General features: G+C 51.6%; 1 protein-coding gene and 1 pseudogene across 7 annotated transcripts in view; one reads left to right on the forward strand and one right to left on the reverse strand.

Annotated features, from left to right (window-relative positions):
• Window positions 1-6,851, forward strand: part of PPP2R5C (protein phosphatase 2 regulatory subunit B'gamma) — a 126,728-nt gene extending 119,877 nt beyond the window's left edge. For 5 of the 7 annotated variants that reach the window (XM_039884240.1, XM_039884237.1, XM_039884238.1 and 2 more), the window contains one exon: window positions 4,058-6,851. In XM_039884240.1, the coding sequence (XP_039740174.1) occupies window positions 4,058-4,189 (132 nt within the window). In that variant the 3' untranslated portion in view covers window positions 4,190-6,851. Of the gene's footprint in view, window positions 1-1,602; window positions 1,677-4,057 lie in introns of all 7 variants that reach the window. The other 2 variants (XM_039884235.1, XM_039884236.1) reach the window with 2 other exon arrangements.
• On the reverse strand, window positions 3,362-3,480 carry LOC120619801 (uncharacterized; annotated as a pseudogene).
• Window positions 6,852-20,861: the final 14,010 nt, after the last annotated feature.

Consider the following 20,861-nt stretch of genomic DNA (forward strand, 5'->3'; position numbering starts at 1 on the left):
ACCTTTGTGGCACCAGGGACCGGTGCTCCCATGAGAATCTAATGCCTGATGACCTGAGGTGGAGCTGGGCAGTGATGCCGGCGCTGGGGAGCGGCTGCAGATACAGATGAAGCTTCGCTTGCCTGCCCACCACTCACCTCCTGCTGTGCAGCCCAGTTCCTAACAGGCCACGTGGTGCCGGTCCCCAGCCCGGGGGTTGGGGACCCCTGACTTAGACCACACAGAGTTGAAAAGGAAACTTATGGCTTACAAGCCAGTTCTTTCCCGTTAAATATTTTAGGGCTAGAGGATTTTTTTTTTTTTTTGGTACATTCTTTGACTTGGTCATTAAAGCTAGGAAGAAAATAAACTATGTCCAAAGTCTAATGAACATGTTACATAATTATGTAACTTAGGGACACGTTCATGATTTAGGGCCTCCTCTGTAGGAGATCAAGAGCTTGCCCAAGGATACAAACCAAAACAGCATCCTCATGTTGAGTGAAACGGCCTTGAAAGTCAACATTAGTCTTATGTGGCACCAGGGAGACCTCCCCACTGGCCCACCCCCCACTGCCTTAGGAAGGGTCGCGTCGGTGCCCTGGCCGAGCACCTGCACACCTGGTGGGGACGCATTCACCTGTACGGTCAGCTACTTGCTTAGCTCCTAATAACGGCCATGTAAACGGCGTGTCTTTTGGAGAACTCATGACATGTTCGTTTTGATGACTCGAAATCAGGTCATGTAGGGAGCTTTTTTTTTCTGTAGTAGACATTCTTACGAAGACTATCCCCTGCCCTTACCTTTAGATTTCTGTGGGTCACAGTCTGGGGTCAGAACACTCGGTGCCCTTAAGGTATCCGTTCGCCCCAAGTTATCACAATCTCAGTCAGAATCCCAGCAGCTTTTTTTTTTTCTTTTAAGAAATTGACAAGCTGATTCTAAAATTTTTATGGAAATGCAAAGGACCAAAACAGTCCCAAGAAAGGATGAAGGCGGAAGGTTAACACTCCCCAGTTTCGAGACGTATTATAGGCTTCTGTGCATCAGTTGACCACCCCACTCCCCGCCAACATCTCAGCCGACCTAGATGAAGATACTTATAGCGCAGTCTCTGGGGTATAACATTTGATGTGATAGACTCTTCTTAATTAGAAAATGCTGGAGTCATATCCCTGATATTCTCAAAATCTCTGTTAAAAAGAAGAGACCACGATTCAGGGGAAGTTTATGTGCATGATTCGGAGACCAACCGACATAAGCTAGAGCTGAAAATGAAACACTATTTCCAGGGTCTTTTTAATTTTGTTTTCAGCCCATTTTATTTTTCCAAAACAGTTATCCACTGTCCTTTTATAAAACGACTCAGCGCTGGTTCAGGACGGGGCGCGTGTGGGGCAGGGAACGACAGTATTACTGGGGTACAGCCAGGGGGTACAGCTAGTGGGGCTGCTGTGGAGAATTCGGCTATAGATTTGCCTGTCAGAAGCATCATTTGGATTTCTTTTGAGAGACTCGTGTGACCCTGTATAGAACCCCCATATATAGCCCGTGTATAGTAAATGCATGTGAACGACACTCACGTCGGAGACGTTTAAAATGTTTACAATTCTCATTTTTAGCAGTCGGTCGGGAGGAAAGCCGTGTCAACCACGCAAATAAGGAAGGTGTAGAAAGACGAGAGGCGGAAGTGCAGGTATTCGCTCCTCGACCCGTGGAGCACACTGGGGACTTATACACCCAGGGAGGGAACTGACAAGCGAGCGTCACGGACATGAAGTATTTTCTCTGTCATCCCGGCTGGTGATGGCGAGAGCCAGGGAACCTGGCCCCTGAAAAATTTGCGATTGGTTCTGTGCTACTTTAATAATAAAAACGTGCACAGTCCTGGATCCCAAGCCCTGGGGTTCTTTCGCCAGCTCTGTGGACATCTGGCCTCCTCGCTCTGCCGTCATGCTGCGGAACAGAGGCCGGTTCCTTCCACAGAGGTGTCACCGTCGTGGCCTTCCACCTGTCCTGTCTCTCACCCCCGCTGCCAGCACGTTCACGCACGTCTCCCCCACCCAGCCTTGCTCACTTCGGGCCACTGGCCGTGTGACATCTCATGCTCTCCTGCCTCCCGTTCCCGCCCCCCGTGTTGTTTGTGAAATTATTCTCTGCTTTACACACGCACTTAAATGCCCGCTCAGAAAGGCTCGGATGCACCTGTCATACTCTGTCCTTTCAGAAGCTCCAGGGTCCTGTTGGTTTTCCCACTTGGCATCTGTTGGTTCCAGCTCCAAGGTGTCTGCTGCTGCCTTTATGCCAAGATTTCTTCTCTTGGGAATCCCTGTCTCAGCAGCCGTTAAATGCCCCAAGTATATAAAAGTCTTGGTTTTGTTTGGCTTCGCTGTGCTTTGTTGTTCAGCTCAGCCTGGAATGGACGTAAAACTCAGGGTGGGATTTCCCCGAGTTTCTCGTGGGTCGGAGGCAAACCTGCTTCACAAACAAAAGCGCCGTGAGGAGCGCGGTGGCCGTGATAGACTCGTGTCCGTCACAGTCTTCCGACACGTGTGGTGTCCCTGAGGCCATCTCACGCCAGTCTCCAGGGGGGAAACAAAACACCTGCCTTTACCATGAACGAATATTAGTATTCCAAGAATGTTTCTAAAAATAATCCTAAAATGATGCCACGCAAAATTCTTCCTAAACTTTGACATTGTTGCTGTTTCTGTAGGTAAACATGCAAAGAACCCTAAGAAATACTAGCTCTGCCGAAAGGTGAACTTTTTATGTATGTCCTTTGCAGGTTTTTGAATTTTTCATTAAAGAAAAGTAGACTTTTTATATTATACCAAAGTTCAATATCTGGAAACTACAAGAAGTTGTTACAGTTATGTTCTTTATGTTATCAGATAATTGACTCAAAACAAATTTTCCCTTAAAGATGTTTGTTTTCATCCACAGAGTAGCTTTTTCTCTGTAAATACTGTCTCCTTTTTGGTGGGGACGCCGAACAGAAGGGAAGGCCTGGTTCTGGTTAAAGTGTCTCGCTGAGTGTTCTGGGCGAGCGGGGTGGCTCGTCATCCGGTTTCAGATGTTAACGCAGTGTTCCTGCTAGTTCGTTTAAGACTAACTCGTGGAAATGGACGCTTCAGGTGTATGAACTCCCCACGCCAGGCCCCTTTCTTGGCAGACACAGTTCTCTAAATCCCCATGCAAAAATGGGATTTGTTTATTTTTTTTTTTTTTAAGTAAAACCAAAACGTCCTAAACTTCATTTATTTTTTATTTTTTTTTTAGGCGAAGCAACCTTTGGTTGACCTCACAGATTGCAAGGACCTTGTCAGCTTACAATCCCTTATTTTTTTATTTTATTTTTATTTATTTTTTATTTTTTTATGCCTATAGCACCTGGTCTTCCTAGGTGGTCTCCCATCCAAGTACTACCCAGGCCCGACCCTGCTTAGCTTCTGAGATCAGACGGGCTCGGGCTTGTTCAGGGTGGCGTGGCCGTAGACCCAAAATGTCCTAAACTTCAGAAGGGGAATGGGATAGAGAAGGGAGTCTTTTATTTCTTACCATTAATATAAGGAAACTTGATGTAAATAATTAAATACAGTATTTATAAGTTCTAGATGGTTTTTTCCCCATGTGACTCATTCACTACCTCTTAAAGTATCTTTTCCAAATTCGATAGAAGTTTGAGGCCTATCATTGCCTTTAAATTCAGTTTAAAATGCGTTTTTCATTTATTCTTTTTATTTACCTCCAGAGGAAAGTTCAGCTTTGCGAGATGCCTCGTAGTAGTGGGCGGGGCCGTAGGATGGCGTTGAGATTTCATGAACTCGGAGGCTTTTGCTCTTTGCGGGACTGACTGGCGCTGAGTGCTCAGTGCAGGACCGCACGCCAGACGACCGAACGCAGGGCGTGACGCGACGCGGTGGTTACTTACCACGGCAGGCACCCCCAGGCCTCCTCGCCTGCGCCCAGCACGGGTGCCGCCCTCGGCCGCCCGCCGTCCTTTGACTGACGCTGCCGTCGCGGCTCGGCCCAGGCGCGTGGCTCGGAGCCAATGCCGCTGCGTTTTCGTTCCAGGCACAGAAGGACCCGAAGAAGGACCGGCCCCTGATCCGCCGCAAGTCCGAGCTGCCTCAGGAGCCCCACACCAAGAACGCCTTGGAGGCTCACTGCAGAGCCGACTCGCTGCTGCCCCAGGACGGCCGCTAGCCCCGCCGCCTCGGCCGCCGCCGGCTCCTCCTGGATTCTGTAGAAAACACGCCCTTTCCGTGCCATACAAATCAGTTACACTCAGAGTCAGAGCTCCCCTCGCCCCCGCCCCGTAGGCAACACGCACTTCCGCCTCAGCTCGAGATTAGGAGTTCAAACAATGGTGACCCCCAGACCGCGGCCGGGCTCGGGGCCCCGACGGCGTCCCCGCCACCTCGTCACGACCCCGGCACAGGCCCCGATCAGACAGTTTCCCAAAATCAGAGCTAAGCAGAGCACCCTGGTCGTCACCCTCACGTTCCACCCAAACGGAACCTGCGATCATTTAATATAGGAGGTTCTAGGGTCACGTCAAGGTTTTCAAATCAGAGGAACACTCAGAAAGTGTCGCACGTTGTTGGAGACTTCGCAGCCTTTGAGAGGGTTTCTGCGTGATTGTTAGGCCAGCAGTTTCTTTCCTCCTGTGTTTTTCTGAATCTCGCTGACAGGCTTCTTTGCTGTCCTTGTTCTAACACGACTTCCTGGGAAAGGTGACCTGACAATCCTCAACCGCTGTTTTTTCCTGAAGCTTTTCTTTGACGACATGCAGACCGTGTCCGACCGCTGTGTCTGTAAAGCCATATTTCCCCTCTGCGCCCCCAAGCCCAGAACCCCAGGAGTGAGGTCGCGGAGAATTTTACTTTAAAAAGAGCTTTCTCTGTCTACCTTGTCCGGAATTGGCATTTTGAAGTAACGCGTTCAGTTTCTGGTTCGCAGGATTTTTTTCTCTACTAACAAACGCATCGTTGCCCTTTAACAAGGCACTCGAATTCGTCGCATTAGAGTCCCTAAGAACGCCACACGGGAGGGAGCTAGAATAAGGGCCTTCCGAGTCACGCCACTTCTCGGCCTCGTGCAGGCTGCAGCCGCCTTTGGCCAAACGCAGCGAAAATGACACCGCGCGTGCCGGGCAGTGGCGTGGCATCCGCTTGCTGCCGTGACATGGTTCTCAGCTCAGAGGAGGCAGCGGTGAGGACGGCTTCACACGAGTCTTTTTTACGCTGAAAAGAGCACGCGTTCCAAACACCCGCAAGGGGGTGCAGTGTGTGGGTTTTCGTCGAGCGCTGCTGTCTATTCTGCAGGCTTCCTTGCATGTACTGAGCTTCTTGGTTTTGATGGCATAGCACGAGGAGAAAAATCCTTACACTTTAGTGCCGTGTCTGTCCTTCATTTCTCTCAGGGTGGCCAGTATCTTGACTTACTTATCCTGCTTGAAAGCTATTCGAGATGTGTGCTGCTGTTCTAACAAGTGATTCTAGTTTCTTTTTGTCTCCGGCATAAGATTTTATAACTCGATGTTAGATGTCTGGATGCATAAGAGATAATGTGGCTTCTTTTAGGATCTGTTTCTCAATCAAGGTCTCGGGTACCCACTCAGACGTTGTGGAAAGCAGACACCGTTCCCTGTGCAGCTGTGGTGCCTGCCACTGTTCATCGCTTCCACTTAAATCCACTGAGTGTTTATTTCCTGTGTCTTGGAAGAAAAATCATTTGGGGGAGAGGGAACTCCTTGTGCAAAGAGCAAGTACTAAATTCAGAGATTGCCCCAGCCGGAAGCGAGAAGCCCACCTCGTGAGCAGAAACACTTCCTGAGAAACTTGACAAGTCTATCCATTTTACCATTATGAAACTTATAATTTTAAAAAAGTTTAGATGCCTTCTCCTTTTGAGGGAAAAAGGGTGCTTTTTATTGTATAAAGCAGCGTCTTGCGTATTTTGATACACCATTGTTTGAACTTCCGTCTTTAGCTGATAGACGCTCAGATATCCTTGGTTTTGGATGCTCAGTGTGTTTGTGAGAGAGCTTTCTGGAAGACTCTCTTTTTGCCCTAGGGAAAAAGCAAAATATCAGTGTCCGGGTGATTGTGTAAAAGCTCAACGTATAAGAACATCTTTTTGTCTAGGTTTTATTTCTGCTCTTTATTGAAGACAAACATTCACCAAAAAAGGGGGGTGGGAAAAAGTTATGAGAGAAACTAATTTTCTTTGACAAGAGTATTATTTAATATTTTGGCCTATTAAAGTTTTCCTAGTTAGTACTCAGATTCCCTGTGCTAATTGTTCAACTTATATATTATTATATAGATACATTGTTTATTCTGTACCAAAATGGTTTCGAAATTACTACATTGAAAATAAACTGGTGACTGTTTTTCTTCATAAAGTTGGGGCGTTTGGCATCTTCACTCTTTCCAAAATGTATCTGTACATCAGAAATGTCACTATTCCGAGTGTCTTTTTAGTGTGGCTTTAGTATGGCTTCCTTTTAATATTGTACATACATTGTATCTTTGTTTTATGGTAATAAGTAATAAAAATGTAGACTTCATATTTTGTACAAAATGTCCTATGTACAGAATAAAAAAAAAGTTCATAGAAACAGCAAAACTAGGTAAGTGGCACAATTATTTTTCTTTAGAAAAATATCTGTAACTTTATGCTTTAGTGAAATGTTAAGTACCTACATATTTTTTAACATTTTGTAACTCAAAACTTTTTGTTTTGACATTGTTTATGAAGAGAAACTTCATACACTTGCCATTTAATATGCTCTTTTATCTAATTTTAAAAAACTCTAAAAATGGTGTATTATATGGACTAAATAAAGAACATGTAAATTTTATTGCTCATCATGAAACTAAATTTAGCCATGGTGTTGCGCAAGCTGGTTCTGACCACTGTCAAGTCACAGTTAGGGTCCGGGCAGCCACGCCAGGGACACTGGCCGCAAGCCGGGCTGGAGCGCCTCATTCAGCTCATGGCTGGGTGCCTGCTGTGCTGTGCCTGTCACCTGCATCCAGGTTTCCCCACAGCATCTGTAAATTCATTTTTTGCCTCTCTGAAGGAAAAAGTAGAGATGACTTTTTATCAGCAACCTCTCATTTTTTGAGTAGACAAATTAGAGTCTTGAACCGTTTGTGAGCCCTTATCATCATGTTTCAAATGATTCCTGAAAAGAGGTCAGTGTCTTGTAAGTGGAGCAGGGTCGCCGAGAATATGAATTGGGGGGTCTTAGTTGGTGCACCCACTTCTTGTTGGAGCTCGTTGTCCTCACCGAGCTGTTACTGAAAAGTCAACGCCAGGCGGCCTAGAATAAAGTTACTTCAAGTCGTTGCGATGATCCTCACCTGATGTTTGTCCTTGATCGACACCCCAGCAGGTGGGTTGTGGCCTGTGTTTCTTAGTGTTCTCACCTGTCAGAGGGCCTCCAACTCCCCCCCGCTGGGGGAAGAGCAGAAGCAGCTCTTGGAGCCAGGGTGCCTCAAAGGGACCGAGCCCCAGGTGGCGGGTGGCCTTGGGACCTCCCGGAGTGTCTGTGGCCCCGTAGGGTATTGTGGAGAAGCACACATGGCCACTTCCACTCAGGAGCAGGGACACTGGCCAGGGGACACTTCACATCTGGCGCGGCCACTGAAATTGCTGTGTCCTTAGACTGGGTGTTCACACCTCCCATCCTGAAATTGGAGGCAGCCTTAGTGTTTTAGTAACTTCCTTTGGCACAAGAATTCTTGAGAGGACTTACTAAGTAGAGGCACACTGCACTGATCTCAAGGGAGCAAGACGCCACAGCAAAACCGAACAGGCTTTGTGTGTCCTCCCACGAGAACGCGTCTGACACCATCAGCGGTAACGATTTCCCTCTGCCGCCTCCGCGCCACGGGCTGCTGTAGGTGCCTCGCTCACCTGTGGCAGATAAGCCTCACCACTTGTCAGAGTGTTTGCCTCTATTATCCTCGGGGACAGTGAGAAAACCGAGGAACACAAAGGTTAAGCCGAGTCGCTTGCCCAAGGTCACATGAGTACTGAATTGAGCCAGTTTCAACCCAAACAGTGTGGCCCACAGTCCCGGCCCCTCGCCACTATGTCACACTGTAGAAACACCCAGAACATTTTAAGGGAAAGCAGTGAACACGTGATGGGGCCCCAGGCCCACTGGAGAGGCCCTGGGACCTGCAGAGTCGACGGGTGGCCGTGAACACGGAGGGCTTCTGTCCCTGCTCTTCTCAGACTGGACGGGCCTCAGAAACAAACCGTCCGGCCCAGTTTCCTACAGCCACACTTCAGAAGCTATTGCTTTTATGTAAACTTAAGTTCTGTAGTATTTTAACTACTTAAAAAAAAAAACATACCTACCAAATTTCAACACTTCGGAGACCAACTCATTAGCTTCTGGCCTCATTAACTTTATGTTACTAATAGGAACCTATACAGCTCATCGGAAATTCAGCTCTTATTCAATAGATGTGGATTTACATAAGATTTCATTTGTGGGGAAAATGGGTTCCACTACCAAAAAGTTTGAAAAGCACTAAAATGAACTTTTTTTTTTTCTTTTTTTTAGAGAAGCGAGTCATTCCTAGAGGTGAGGGGACGAGAATCGTCTCGCTGGCATGCTGTCTCGTGTTTCCCTGCTGCTTCCAAAAGCATCGTGAAAATTCCAGACAGCTGCGGGAGTGGGGTACAGCCACTCGACTGTCTCCTTTCTGCCGCTCCTGGTCTCACCCGGCCCAGGGTAGAGCTGGCCGGGCTTACTCCCATGGGGCTCTTAGAAATACAGTTAAACGAATATACTCTGGAGCCAATCTAGGCTTTATGGGGTTTTTTATAGGATGATGAATTACAGACTGATTGCGAGCCATTTGCAAGAGGTTTTTGACCCATCTTCTTCCCTGGTTTTATTGAGATACAGTTGACATATACAGCTCCGTACGAGTGTGAGGTACACCGCAGAGCGGGAAATGCATTCGCCACTCCATAGGTATCTAGAATAATCTGGCTGGCCATGGACACGCCGGCAAGTATGACTTGACATACTTAACATTGCAAAGGGATCACTACAGTAAATTAACATCCATCTTGTATAGTTACCAAAAAAAAAAAAAAATCTTAACTCCTGTAATAAAAAACAGCCCGGCAGACACTTTTGGTGACAACTCAGCACAGCTATGGCGGAAGAGCAGTGGGGTGGCTGACCCCAGGGCCGGGATGAGCTTCAAGCGACCCCCTGGAATTAGATCCTTTTTTCTGCAGGAAATAGCTTTTATCCAAGGGGATCCTGTTCTGTAAGTGTCCGGCACTCTCCCCACTCACACACACATGCACCACAGACTATGGACTCGGAGGCATGGGGCAAACAGGCAGATGCCAGCACTAAACCGTAACATTGAGAAGTCAGTCCAGGGCTGATGTCTCTCAGATTTAGTGGCCTCGTTTGTCTTCATTTCTGTCTCCAAACACATCTTGTAGACGCTGCCTCACATTAGCGTGGACGTAGGGGCCCCCTCGCCGGTGACAGCACAGACGGGTCCTGCTGAGCCGTTCCTCCAGGACTGTCTCCCGGAGCCCCAGGTTCCACTCTGGCTTGTGAGCTGAGGCTTCCACTTCTGCCATGAGGCCGGTGAGCAGAGCCCCAAGGAACCTGCTGGGCACACACTTAAGGGGGTTCAGACCTCACTGGAAGAGGGTTCCTCCCTCAGAAGCCACCCGGAGCGAGCACGCTGCCTGAGGGCTGGAGACCAGAGCAAGGTCACCTCCCGCACAGGAACGGAGCCTCTCGCAAACCGCCACGCTGGGCATCATGTGGACTTTGCCACAGAGGGCACGAAATCCAAGCTGACCCCAACAGCCACGGTCACTGGCTGGTCTCGAGCTGAAAGCAAATAATACACGTAGGAAGCGTTACTACTGAATGCACTGTTTTAAGCCTTTCTTTCATTCAATGGTGCCAAAGTCCAGATGATTCTATACTGAAAGATTTTGCTGGCAAATCTCGAGTTGCTTCTTCCGGAATTGTTTCCTCATAGGTTTCACAAAGCCTGAGATGAAACGTCTGCTTCATGAGTGAAGCCCAAGCACCGGAGTGATGGGTGGAGATGAGAAACAGGCTTTCCAGGAGCTCGCACTCTGCCCGATGCTCCAGAGACAGTCACCAAGTTCAGGATGTCCCCAAAGCCACCCTCGGGTTCCACAATTCCCTAGAACTCACAGAGGTGAGTGAGGCTGTTATACTCCTGGCTGTGAGTGAAAGAAAACAGATTAACGTCAGCAGCCCGAAAAGATGCACAGGGCAGGGCCACCCAGGAGAGAGCAGCCTCGGAGTGCCCAGCTGTCCTCTCCCCGAGGAGTGTCGCCAGCCAGGGGCCCACACCTGAGCCCTGGTGTCTGGCATTTTACTGAGAGCCGGTCACATCTACGTGGCTGACCTTACTGTCCAGACCCTCCAAAGGGTGAGCTGCTGCTGCATGACTGAGCCCCCATGCCCCCACCACCAAATCCCGCTGTTAGCACAGACTCTCCAGCATGCCCAAGGTCCCCCAGGTAAACGAAGACGCTCATCAGACCATGTTCCGGGGCTCAGGCAGCCCGCCAGGAGCTGGGAGCAAAGGGCAGACCTCCCTGGGCACAGCACAGCTGTCCTGGCAGCAGAGGGTTGTCAACCGGCCCAGGCCACAGCGAGGAGCAGCGCGGGAGGCTGGCAGTTGACACGGCCTCTCCAGCTCAGAGCTCTTCCTGCCGGGCAGCTGCGTGCAGGGGGAGGGGAGGGGGCTTCCAGCTACGGGGTGGGACCTGCTTTCCAGTTCATCCGCTGGAAGACGCGAGGCTTCCAGAGACAAGACTAACGCTGCTGAGTGGGAGAACAGTCCCGAAGACTGCGGCCATTCTCAGCATCTCGGGGAGGGAGCGATTCGAAACCTCGACAGAGCTAGGAGGCGACTTGCATTTCATAGCAACATTAAATAAATATAGGAGGTGCACCTCGCTCGCTCGCTTTCCCCTTCGACGCAGAGTCTGAATGTCGGGAACTGTGCTCGTTGTTCTACAGGCACCTACAAGAGTCTGGCTGGCGAAGGCCATGTGGGCAGTGTGTCGGGGAATGGCATCTCCAGAGCACTCCTAGATCACCGATGTCACCACGAAGGCCCCCAGCAAAGCCCTAGGAGTGCGTCGGGCCGAAGGGCCTGAATGACCTCTCACTCATCACAATGAACACCACAGGTCCAGCGCCCGAGCCAACAAGCGGCCGAGCAACAGTAGCTTCCATCTGCCTCTCTCTCCAGCTTTTTCTTGCAGCCTGGAGAGTGGCATGGCTTCAGGTGGCAAGTTGCCTCATCGGCGAGGGGCACCAGGACCAGGACCAGGCTTAGCGGAGCAGCAGTGCCTGGCCCCAGGCTGTGTCGTGGCTCCTAGGCGATCCCCCAAATCTGCACCAGCTGAGTTGACACTGGGGCTATGTCAGAAACTCAGGTCTCTGACGACCACATACCGGTCCCCACCACCAGCGCGGGGCACGACAAGGCGCTTCCACCAGAGCATGGGAGAGCGCCATCGGCCATGTGACCACCCCCTCCCTTGCCAGCAGATGGGACGCCTGCCTGAGCCTCCTCACACTCTGCTGCTTGTACACAATCCCTCGTTGGAGTGTCCCATACACTGAACGCTCTGCCCTTCCTGACCTGTCCTCCCAGCATCATGAATTCTAAAAGACTTTAAGTGAAATTAAGCTCTGTGGGATGAAAGAAATGAACATTAACCAGTTGTTTACATTTCTCCAACCCAACAGCCACAGGCTCTTCAAAGCTGGAAGAGGAGAAAGAATGGCTATAACGTTTCCTGAGCACCGACGACATGCTGGGCTGGCCTTCTGGACACACACAGCGTCCGGTCGGATTCACACAACGATAAAGTGTTGTCAAATTTCCATTTTTTGATGAGAACATGGAGGTTCTGAGGGATTGAGTGATTTAGCCAAGGTCACTAGCTAGTCAATAGCAAAGAATCCAAACAGACCAGCAGGGTCCTAAGATCTTACTTTGCCCTCCACAAAGCCCTCACTTGTCCCCACATTTACGGAGGGAGAAACTAAAACCCAGCGTCTGTCGACAGACCCTCGATCAGAACGCAGGTGTCCAGGTACCCAGCACGTGCCCTTGCTAACGCAACCTCTGCCTTCAAGTCTTTATCGAGCACCTGGTGTGTGCCCAGCTGTAACAGGAAGGTCTGACATCTCTCGCTCTGATTTGCCACTGTTGTTCAAATTTTAAAAAGAAAAACAGGAAAAAAGAAAATGTTTCCTTCCAACCCTGTGTGCCCTCACCGGCATCGGCAGCCAGCCAGCCATTTCTACTCCCCAGAGGCAAACTGTGTTACCAGCTTGCGTATTTTTCTACAGTATTTTATCTGTAAGTCAATGTGTACTTCTTTTCAGAGTTGCAGCTCCTGACTATGGCATCCCCTAAAACTCAAAGACACCATCACCTAGCATTACTGCTATCCTTATATTACGGAGGCACGACCTGAGACCTAGGGAGCTGGGGTGAATGGCCCAAGGTCACATACCAGGACTATAGAAGGTCTGAGTCTAAGAACGGCCCTCTGACCTGGACAGGCATCTGGGTCCTGCTCTCCCCTCAAAACCCTGCCCTTCCCAGTGTCCCCTTTCTTTGTGTCACTCCCACCTCCCTCCTTCCCGTTCTCTCTCCGTTTTTATCACTTACCCTCGCCCACCTGGGGTACTGCTATATTTGAATCAAAAGTGGGAGGACCCCGAATGTGGAGGGCGACTCCTGCACTACAGAGAGGGGCAAACCGAGGTCCAAAAAGGCTCTGCCCATGCTCAGATCTAAGTCCAGCCTGCGCCCCACTGTTCCCCTTTCCATCCTCTGCCTGCTCAACTCCCTCCTGCCCTTGTATCCCTCACATGAACAGCTAGCTGGCTCAGCTGCAGCCAGAGAGATCTACCAAAAACACTCCCCTGATCAGTCTGCCTAGCAACTCCCAAGGGTCAAAACGTTGGCCTCACTACCTTCTCTATTCTCCCCGTGTGACCAGCCACATCTTACCCACGAGCCTTCCCCCTCTCGCTCTGACTTGATTAGCAGCTATTTATCCTTCGGTCTCGGAGGTGTCCCAACCCGGAGGCTCTCACAGCTTCCCCTCTGATTTCCAACTTGACTGTCTCCCCTGCTATGCCATGAGCTCCCCAGAACGGTGCCCGGGCTTGCTCAGCACTACGTCTCCAGTGTCTGACCATTACAGAGGCAGAACCAGTGTCTCCAGTGCTCGACCCCTCCGAGCCCAGGCACACAGGCTCGGTCGGCATTTGACGGAAAGATGACCGAACGAGCGTTCCCGCAGAGGGAAGAGCCTAATCCCAACGGGGAGACGTGCACTCAAAAGTTGTATGCAGGTACTAGCAAATATTCCTGTAGGAACGCACCGAGGTGTGTGCAGAAGGTACTTGAGAAAAATAAAGTTAGGATACTCTCTTCTGTCTAAAACGCCCCTTCGAACATCCGTGCCAGGCCCCGCGCTGCCATTCGTCCACACAGATGGACAAATCAGGGCCCTGTTAGTCCAGCGGGGAGACAGTCCCGTGAGGGTCCCCTGAGTTTGCTGAAAGCCACTCCCACCGCCCCCTCCAATCACAGAAGCGCCTACACAGCCCATTCTGCATATAATTTGAAGGGGGTCACAGCACCCAGAAGGCCAGCTGAGGACCACGGCTTGACTATCCCTGGTGTAGTTGGATCGAGAAAAATCAAATGAATGGCTTGGAGCGCAAGCCGGCTCATGACACAACTGAGGAAGGAACCCAGGGCTTCGGAAGAGGTCGCGGAAACAGGGGCTTGAGGCAGGGATGGGACGGCGGCGGCAGGATCGAGGGTTCACGTTAAGATATCTGTCCCACTCTCCAGATAAAACGAAGCCGAGCAAAGATTTCAGAGCGAAAAGCGCCGTAAACGCCAGGCGGGCTCGGAAAGATGACGCGACCGCCGCGCGAGTTACCACCAACTCGCGACTGCCCCGCCCCTGCCCGGTGCATTGTGGGTCTTGGAGGCGCCCACGGGGCGTTGGGTCTCGCGAGCGAGCGCGAGCGGGATTCACGCGGATGACAGAATCCGGCGGGGAGGGGCGGCCCCTGCTTCCGTTCCTCCGGGCGAAGTCCCGCCCCCTGACCGGGAAGGGCCAATCCCAAGGCCTCCTCGTCCCGGCCGCGGGGATTGGTCCGAAGATTCACAAGACCGGAAGGGTCGCCGGTCACGTGACCGAGAGACTACTCCGCCACGTGACCGAGGCGGCGGCGTCCTTGAACCTGGGTTTTATCTGCGGCGGGAAAGGGCGCGAGAGACCCAGACCTAAAACCCGGGCTCGGGACGGCGAAGCTCGCGGACTGCCGCGAGGCCCCGGCCTCCTGCGGCCGTGGGCAGGCTCTATCAGAGTGATCAAGGCCTCAGGCCCCTCGCGTGTGAGTGAAATGGGCACAGCGTACCCCGAAGAACAAGGTTGCCTGACGCCCACGGGACGCAGAGCGCGTAGAAATGCCCTGCCGATGTGAAGCGGGGACCCCTCTCCAGCGGCTCAGAAAGCTGGCCTTGAATCAGATTGTTGAGCGGAGCAGAGCCCCTGTCCGTGGCTGATTTAAGCGACCAAGTCGCGGGTAGTAGGTATGTGGCGCGGATCTACACCCTTTGGATACGGGCCACTTGATTTTTGTTATCTTACTAAGTCGACAACCACAGTGACGGTGCAGTAGTGTCGGCGAGGCGCAGAGACGGGGAGAGCCTTTGCTGAGGCCGCAGAGCCTGGAAGTGGATGAGCCACGGTTGGACCCAGGCGTCAACCTGCGCAACCGGCAAACCCTCCGCCAGGTGGCTTTTGCACCGACAGGCTATGATGGGCGAGACGACTGGGAGCGCACATCACCACAATCCCCGTGCTGTGCGGAGTCACCCGAGGCACGTTGGCTCTCCCACTCCCTACTGTTAACTGCTCAAGATAATGGTGACCATGGAGGATGGAGCCAGCGACTTCCCATTCTCCCCTTCCCACCGGGGCAGAACTAGTGTCTTGAGTCCTTTACCCCAGGGGCAGGAAGTATGTCGGGCAGCGCCAGGAAACGAGGAGAAGCGCAGTGAGTGAGGAACCTGGAAGCCAGAACTGGAAGAAAGGGGATGAGAAATGGGCAAAGGCTGAAAGAAAAACAAGCACCAGCAATTTACTTCATTCAAGTCTACAAGTATTTATTGAACACCTACAGGGTACCAGACACTGCACTGATAGAATTTACTTTCTAGTGCAGGAAAGAGACAGTAAAAGATAAATGATATATCATACTATAAGCGGTAAGTGCTACTGGGAAAAACAAAAACTGGGAAGAGGGATAGGAAGTTGCCAGGAGGTGGGGGCAGATTTACATAAGAGGCAGGTGAGGGCTTCCTGAGAAGTGGCTTTAAAGGAAGCGAGGGAGGAGCATCCAGGCGGAGAACACGGCACATGCAAAGGCCCTGGTTTGGGAGGGAGCCCGAGGTGGAGTGACTGTGTGTTTGAGTGGTAGGAGATGATCAGAGAGGTAACAGGTGACCACAGAAAGGACTTGGAACTTAATTCTGAGTGTGCTAAGGCCATTGCAGGGTTCTAAAACAGCCTCGCCGACACTACCTCTGGAAGCCTCTTTGCTGTTCTTACCAAGCTGGACGCACCCCAGGGCCGGAAGGCAGGATGCCCTCTACTTACTGAACTCCAGACCACACTGGCATCTCTGTCATTTTTGCCCAGGGAAAGGCGGCAGCCCCTGCTCAGGCCCCCAGCACCCATCCCTGATCCCCATCCCTGATCCCCACCCCGGCCTGTGGAATCTTCACAAGGAAAACCTGGGCCTGACTGGTGCCATCTTCCTCTGCATCATTCACAGCCCAGGGCTCTGAGCTCCAAAGCTGCCACACAGGGTTGTGCAGGTGCTTAGGTGGCCAGTGGGGGTGAGATTGCCACTCTGTGTGTCCTGGCTTGGGGCTGTTCACACAAATGCAGCTTGCACAACGGAGGGGGGCCTGCAGCTTTGCACACTGGGCTCTGCCAGTTCAGAACTCCCATTCCCCTAGTCTCAAAGCTGCCCACTAGCCCCATCAGGGCGTCTGCTCTCGAGTGGAGGGGCTCACTGACAGACGTGGTCATCACAACATCCACTGCCTCACTTTCTCTTTTTTAATAGATTTTCCTTTTTTTAGAGCAGTTTTAGATTTACAGAAGAATTTAAAGCACAGAGAGCCCCCAGCACGCAATTTCCCTTATTATTAACACCTTATGTGTAGGGTACATTTGCTACAATTGATGAAACAATGTTGATACATTATTATTAACTAGAATCCATAGTTTGTTCAAATGTCGTTAGTTTCTCCATGTCCTTTTTCTGTCAGGATCCCATCAAGGATACCACATGACATTTAGCTGTCCACCTCACTTTTTAAATTCTGAAGGGGCAGTATTGAGAGAGGAGGTTAAGGAAGAATTGCTTGACTTTTCTTTGGCTTTAAGTCTCTGAATATGCTACCGAGGGATGGAGGCTGCTGCTTGTGGCTGCGTTTTGGTGTTCTGCCTGACGAGTGACAGCACCTGGCGCAGCCCCACCCTGCGTGGAAAGGACGGGTCGTTGGCTAGGGCAGCAGGAGGGGCGGGGTGGTTAAGACAAGATCGGGGACGGTGGGGACCGCTCTGCGATCCTGGAAGCAACAGGTGCGGCACCCAGCCCGGCGGGGCGCGACCTGCAGTTACACCGAGAAGCCACTAGGTGTCAGGACGCCCTTTGGCCTGCGTTGGGTGCCAGCTGGCCCAGTGACCGGGGCATCTGTTTCTGGGCGGATGCTCAGAGATCCTTGAGCACCCTCTGAGATCATGGTTTGCACCGAGTCCATTCATATATGTAACTAGATAAGAATAACAATTGTATTTTTTAAATAAATTTTTTTTAAAAAAAACTTTTTAGTAATTAAGATACAGATATTTCTGACATTGTATTATAGAAATTTTCAAACATACAGCAAAGTTGAAAAACTCTACAGTGAACCCTCAGGTGTGATCAGCACATAGATTCTAACGGTTACTAGAATATTACCACACCCACAGGTGGCACGCCCCAAACTATGTGTTGCTGTAGTGAGAGAGACCACTTCACTGGTTATAATCTGAAGTCCGACGCCTCTCTCAGTAACAGAACAGGTGGACAGAAAGTCAGGAGGGCGTGGAGGGTCAGCGAAGACTTGGAGGACTTGAACCACTGTTCGGCCAGTGTGGCCTGATGGGCATGTTTTAGAACACTCCACCCGCAGGCAGCCGCCCTCCTAAGGCCAGGAGTCCTCAATGGAGGGATGTACGGAGTGTCCGAGGGCCAGGAGGTCACCTGGGGAGGGAGTGTTGTTAGAACACAAAAGCCACCTGAGGGCTGAGTGTGCCACCAAAAGCCAGGTGAAGGACGTGCCTAAAGGAGGGGGTGCCCTGCCCTGTCAACGCTGTCCAGCAGTCAACAAGATGCAGACTGAGAGCTCGTCAATGGATTTGGCCATGCGGGGCCCTCGGTGACCTCCACTAGAGCACCTGCCCTGGAACGTGGGGGGTGGGCTGGGAGCACCTGATCACTTTGTTCCAGACAGGTCAGAGGCGGTCCCCACGTATTCATGACCAAGGAGTTTTGCTGAGGAAGGCATGGAAGAGGCGGAGAGGGGCGAGCAGGAAGGCGGAAGCGTTTCCTCCTCTTTCCTAAGGAGGGATGCGTTGGAACGGGCTGGACACCGCTGGGAGCAGTTTAGTATGGAGAGAGAACGTTTGCGAGCAAGGGGCGAATTTCAGAGGCCACGTCCATGAGAGGGGATGGGTCCCAGCGCATCCAGGGAGTCGTGGCCTTGGCTGGGGCCACGGACGGTTCTTCCGTAAGAGAAGGGGCGGGTACCTCCAGAGAGGAGCGGCTAGGGCAGCGTCGGGGCGGAGGGCTTGAGAGCAGCTGTGAATTGTCAGCGCAGTTGGAGACAAACTTCTCTAACTTTACCAATGGGCGGGGGGATGCAGGCCGGGCCACGGGCTGGCATTCCCCTCTGCTCACCGCCGTTGATCTCACTTAACAGGTGACCCACATGACCTTGGGAAGGTGAGCCGGGTGGCGCCGCCGGGGCGGCAGGGGCTGCGGGCTGGGAAGGGGCCTCGGTGCACGTCCTCCCCCGCAGCACTAGAGGGCGCAAGGAGACCGCTCTGTTGCTTCGGGGCGCTTTCCCCTCCGGCCCCACAACCACCCCCAGCTGGGCTCGAAGCTCGCAGGAGCCCTATTTGGTTCCAGCCTTACCCCGAGGCTCTCTTAACAAGGTACCTAGACAGAAAAGGGGATGGATCCTGGGAGGAGTTTCATCAGAAAGCGTCTTGTAGCTGAGTGATCCATAGGTGGGTGGAGCTCCGCGCCGGCAGCCGCTGGGAAGGTCAAAATCCCAAAGGTGCCTTGCGGAGCCGCTGCTGCTGCCAGCGCCAGCACCCCATGCCCCGGCGGTAAGGCATTGGACTCACAGCCATTAAGCCCGCACCCGTGTTGGGCCAGGCCCCGCTGGTCCTGGGAACGAGCCCGTGGAATGAGTGAGTGAGTGAGTGAGTGAATGAATGAATGAATGAATGGGCGAGCCGAAAGTGTAATTTCGAAGAAGAACGGCTATCCCAGGCGCCGAGCACGGAGGTGCTGGGTCAGCAGGGCTTCCGTTGAGGGGCTCGGGCCCCCGGATTGGGAGTGGGAGAGGGGAAGGAAGGGCGGGGATGAGACTAGCCGGGATTTGATTCGAGGGGCCACCCAGTGCAGTACTTTAAAGACAGGGGTGGGGCGTGGACGTGGTCTCCGTGTAGACACTCACCGCCAACTTCTACAATAAAACACAACATCGCCAATAAAACACAAGCGTCTCCTTAGCGGTCACTATCATCCCCCAGCAACTTGAAACGAAACGTCTTTCCAGCGTCCCCTGCCCACTGCCAATTGAAAGCCAATTCTACTATGAACAGAAGAAAACTGCGATGCCACATAGAGCGAGCGGTGAGAGAGGACTGGGTGGGAGAGAGCCACCTGGGGCAGCTTGGGGCATGAGGGGGGAGGGGCAGAGTCCAGCAGGAGGCCAAAGGGGCATCTCACAAGAAGACGCCCACACCTTGGGGCCCTGGGGTAGCCTAGCCAGCCCTTGGAATAGGAGTTTAGAGGGCTTGACACCCTGTGTACAGTAAGCACTCAATCAATCTTGACCATTCTTATTGTTATTTATCAAATACAACAAACATCTTTAAAAAAAGTGAATGCAAGCACTTTTGGTCAGTTGTATGAATCCTGGTAGATTGGTTGTTCGAGTTCCTTCTGGAAGTAAACATTTATTTCAGTTGTAAGCCTGTCACACAGGGCTGTGAATCTGCAGGCTGCGGTCCTGCTGCCCTGGCTCGGGGCCAGGTTGGAGTCACTGGGACGGCCCAGCGGCTGTGTCCTCAAGCCAGTGCTGACTCACTCACAGTGCAGCCTGCAGGCATCCTCTCTCCATGTGCCAGGTCACTGGTGGATTTCTGCGTCTCAGTTGGTGTGCAGTCGGTTCAGAGTTCACTGGCCTGCGCCTAATAGAGTTCCCTCTTCATCCCTGCTCCTACCCCAAAGGACATGGAAGGTGAGGGGAGCACTTAGCAGAGCACCTGGCATTGAGTAATCATTCAGTGTTAGCTGTTGGCGATGTTATTACTTATTGCTGTTATGATTGTATCACACACTCTTTACAGTTGCCTTATATTGTTCCTGGAAGGTTATTTCGACCTGCTTGGGCATATTACCCAAGGGTGGACTGGCGGAAGGCAGGAGGGTGTGGTATTAATCTATCCCCTCTTCCATTAGCTACCTAATGACAAGAATCATCTGATTAATCTCCCTGTTCTGGCAGCTGCTGGGGCCTGGCACCTGGTACTTGAGCAAGGATAAGCATAATGTATGTTTTGTAGTTTTCCAAGATGATTTGGGGAAACCAAATCATCCCATCATCTTCCCTCCAATCAGGACTCAGCTCTCTGACTGCGGCACCCTGATGTAAAAATAATGCCTTTGGCCTCCCTTTCTCCATGCAATTTAAGAAGCAAGTTATGAGTTTGAACTATCAAAGGCCATTTATGCTCCTTAAAAGAAACTGTCATCTGTAAACCCAGGATGTGAGCTGCCTGGATTCTGGCCCTAACGCCATTTCGATGTAAGGGAGGACCTGTCTGGGTGGACAGTAGCTGTGGGGAGCGTTAGCCACAGGCATCTCAGCCCCAGCCTTGTGAGGACCCAGACGCCTAGGCCCACGAATGATGGTGCCAGCCCAGCAGCAAGAAGAGCATCATCGTTCTAGGCGGGTGCTCTCACCTGGGTGCTCACAGCATCCTGGAGGGAATTCGTTTGTCATTAGCAGTCAGGACCCACAGCGACTTGGCTTTACACCACCGTTCAGGTGTCATCTCCTGGCTGCACCTAACATTGCCCCTGCAGTCAGTGCTCCAGCTGCGACCTACAGGCCCCTCTGCCTTTGCAGAGGCTAGTTCCCCTGCTGGGAATGCCCCCTCCCAACCTCCCTCTTAACAGCCCAGCCCTGTGACACACCCTCACCTCCTTCCCCACTGATAAATGTCCTCACTCTCCTTGTATATATGTAATAACACGTATGTCATGACTGTATCTCAGCTCTTAACACGTCTTAGATACTCGTTAAACGAGAGATCGTGGGCACAAGCTGGGTACTTAAAAAACGTTAGCTCTCGTCATTAGCATCGTTCATTCATTCAATATTTATGGAGTGTTTCGTCTCCCCGCTATTCGCTGCGGCCGTAG

Source organism: Pteropus medius, unplaced genomic scaffold (assembly GCF_902729225.1).
Source record: "Pteropus medius unplaced genomic scaffold, Ma_sr-lr_union100, whole genome shotgun sequence".
Classification (NCBI taxonomy): Eukaryota; Metazoa; Chordata; class Mammalia; order Chiroptera; family Pteropodidae; genus Pteropus; species Pteropus medius.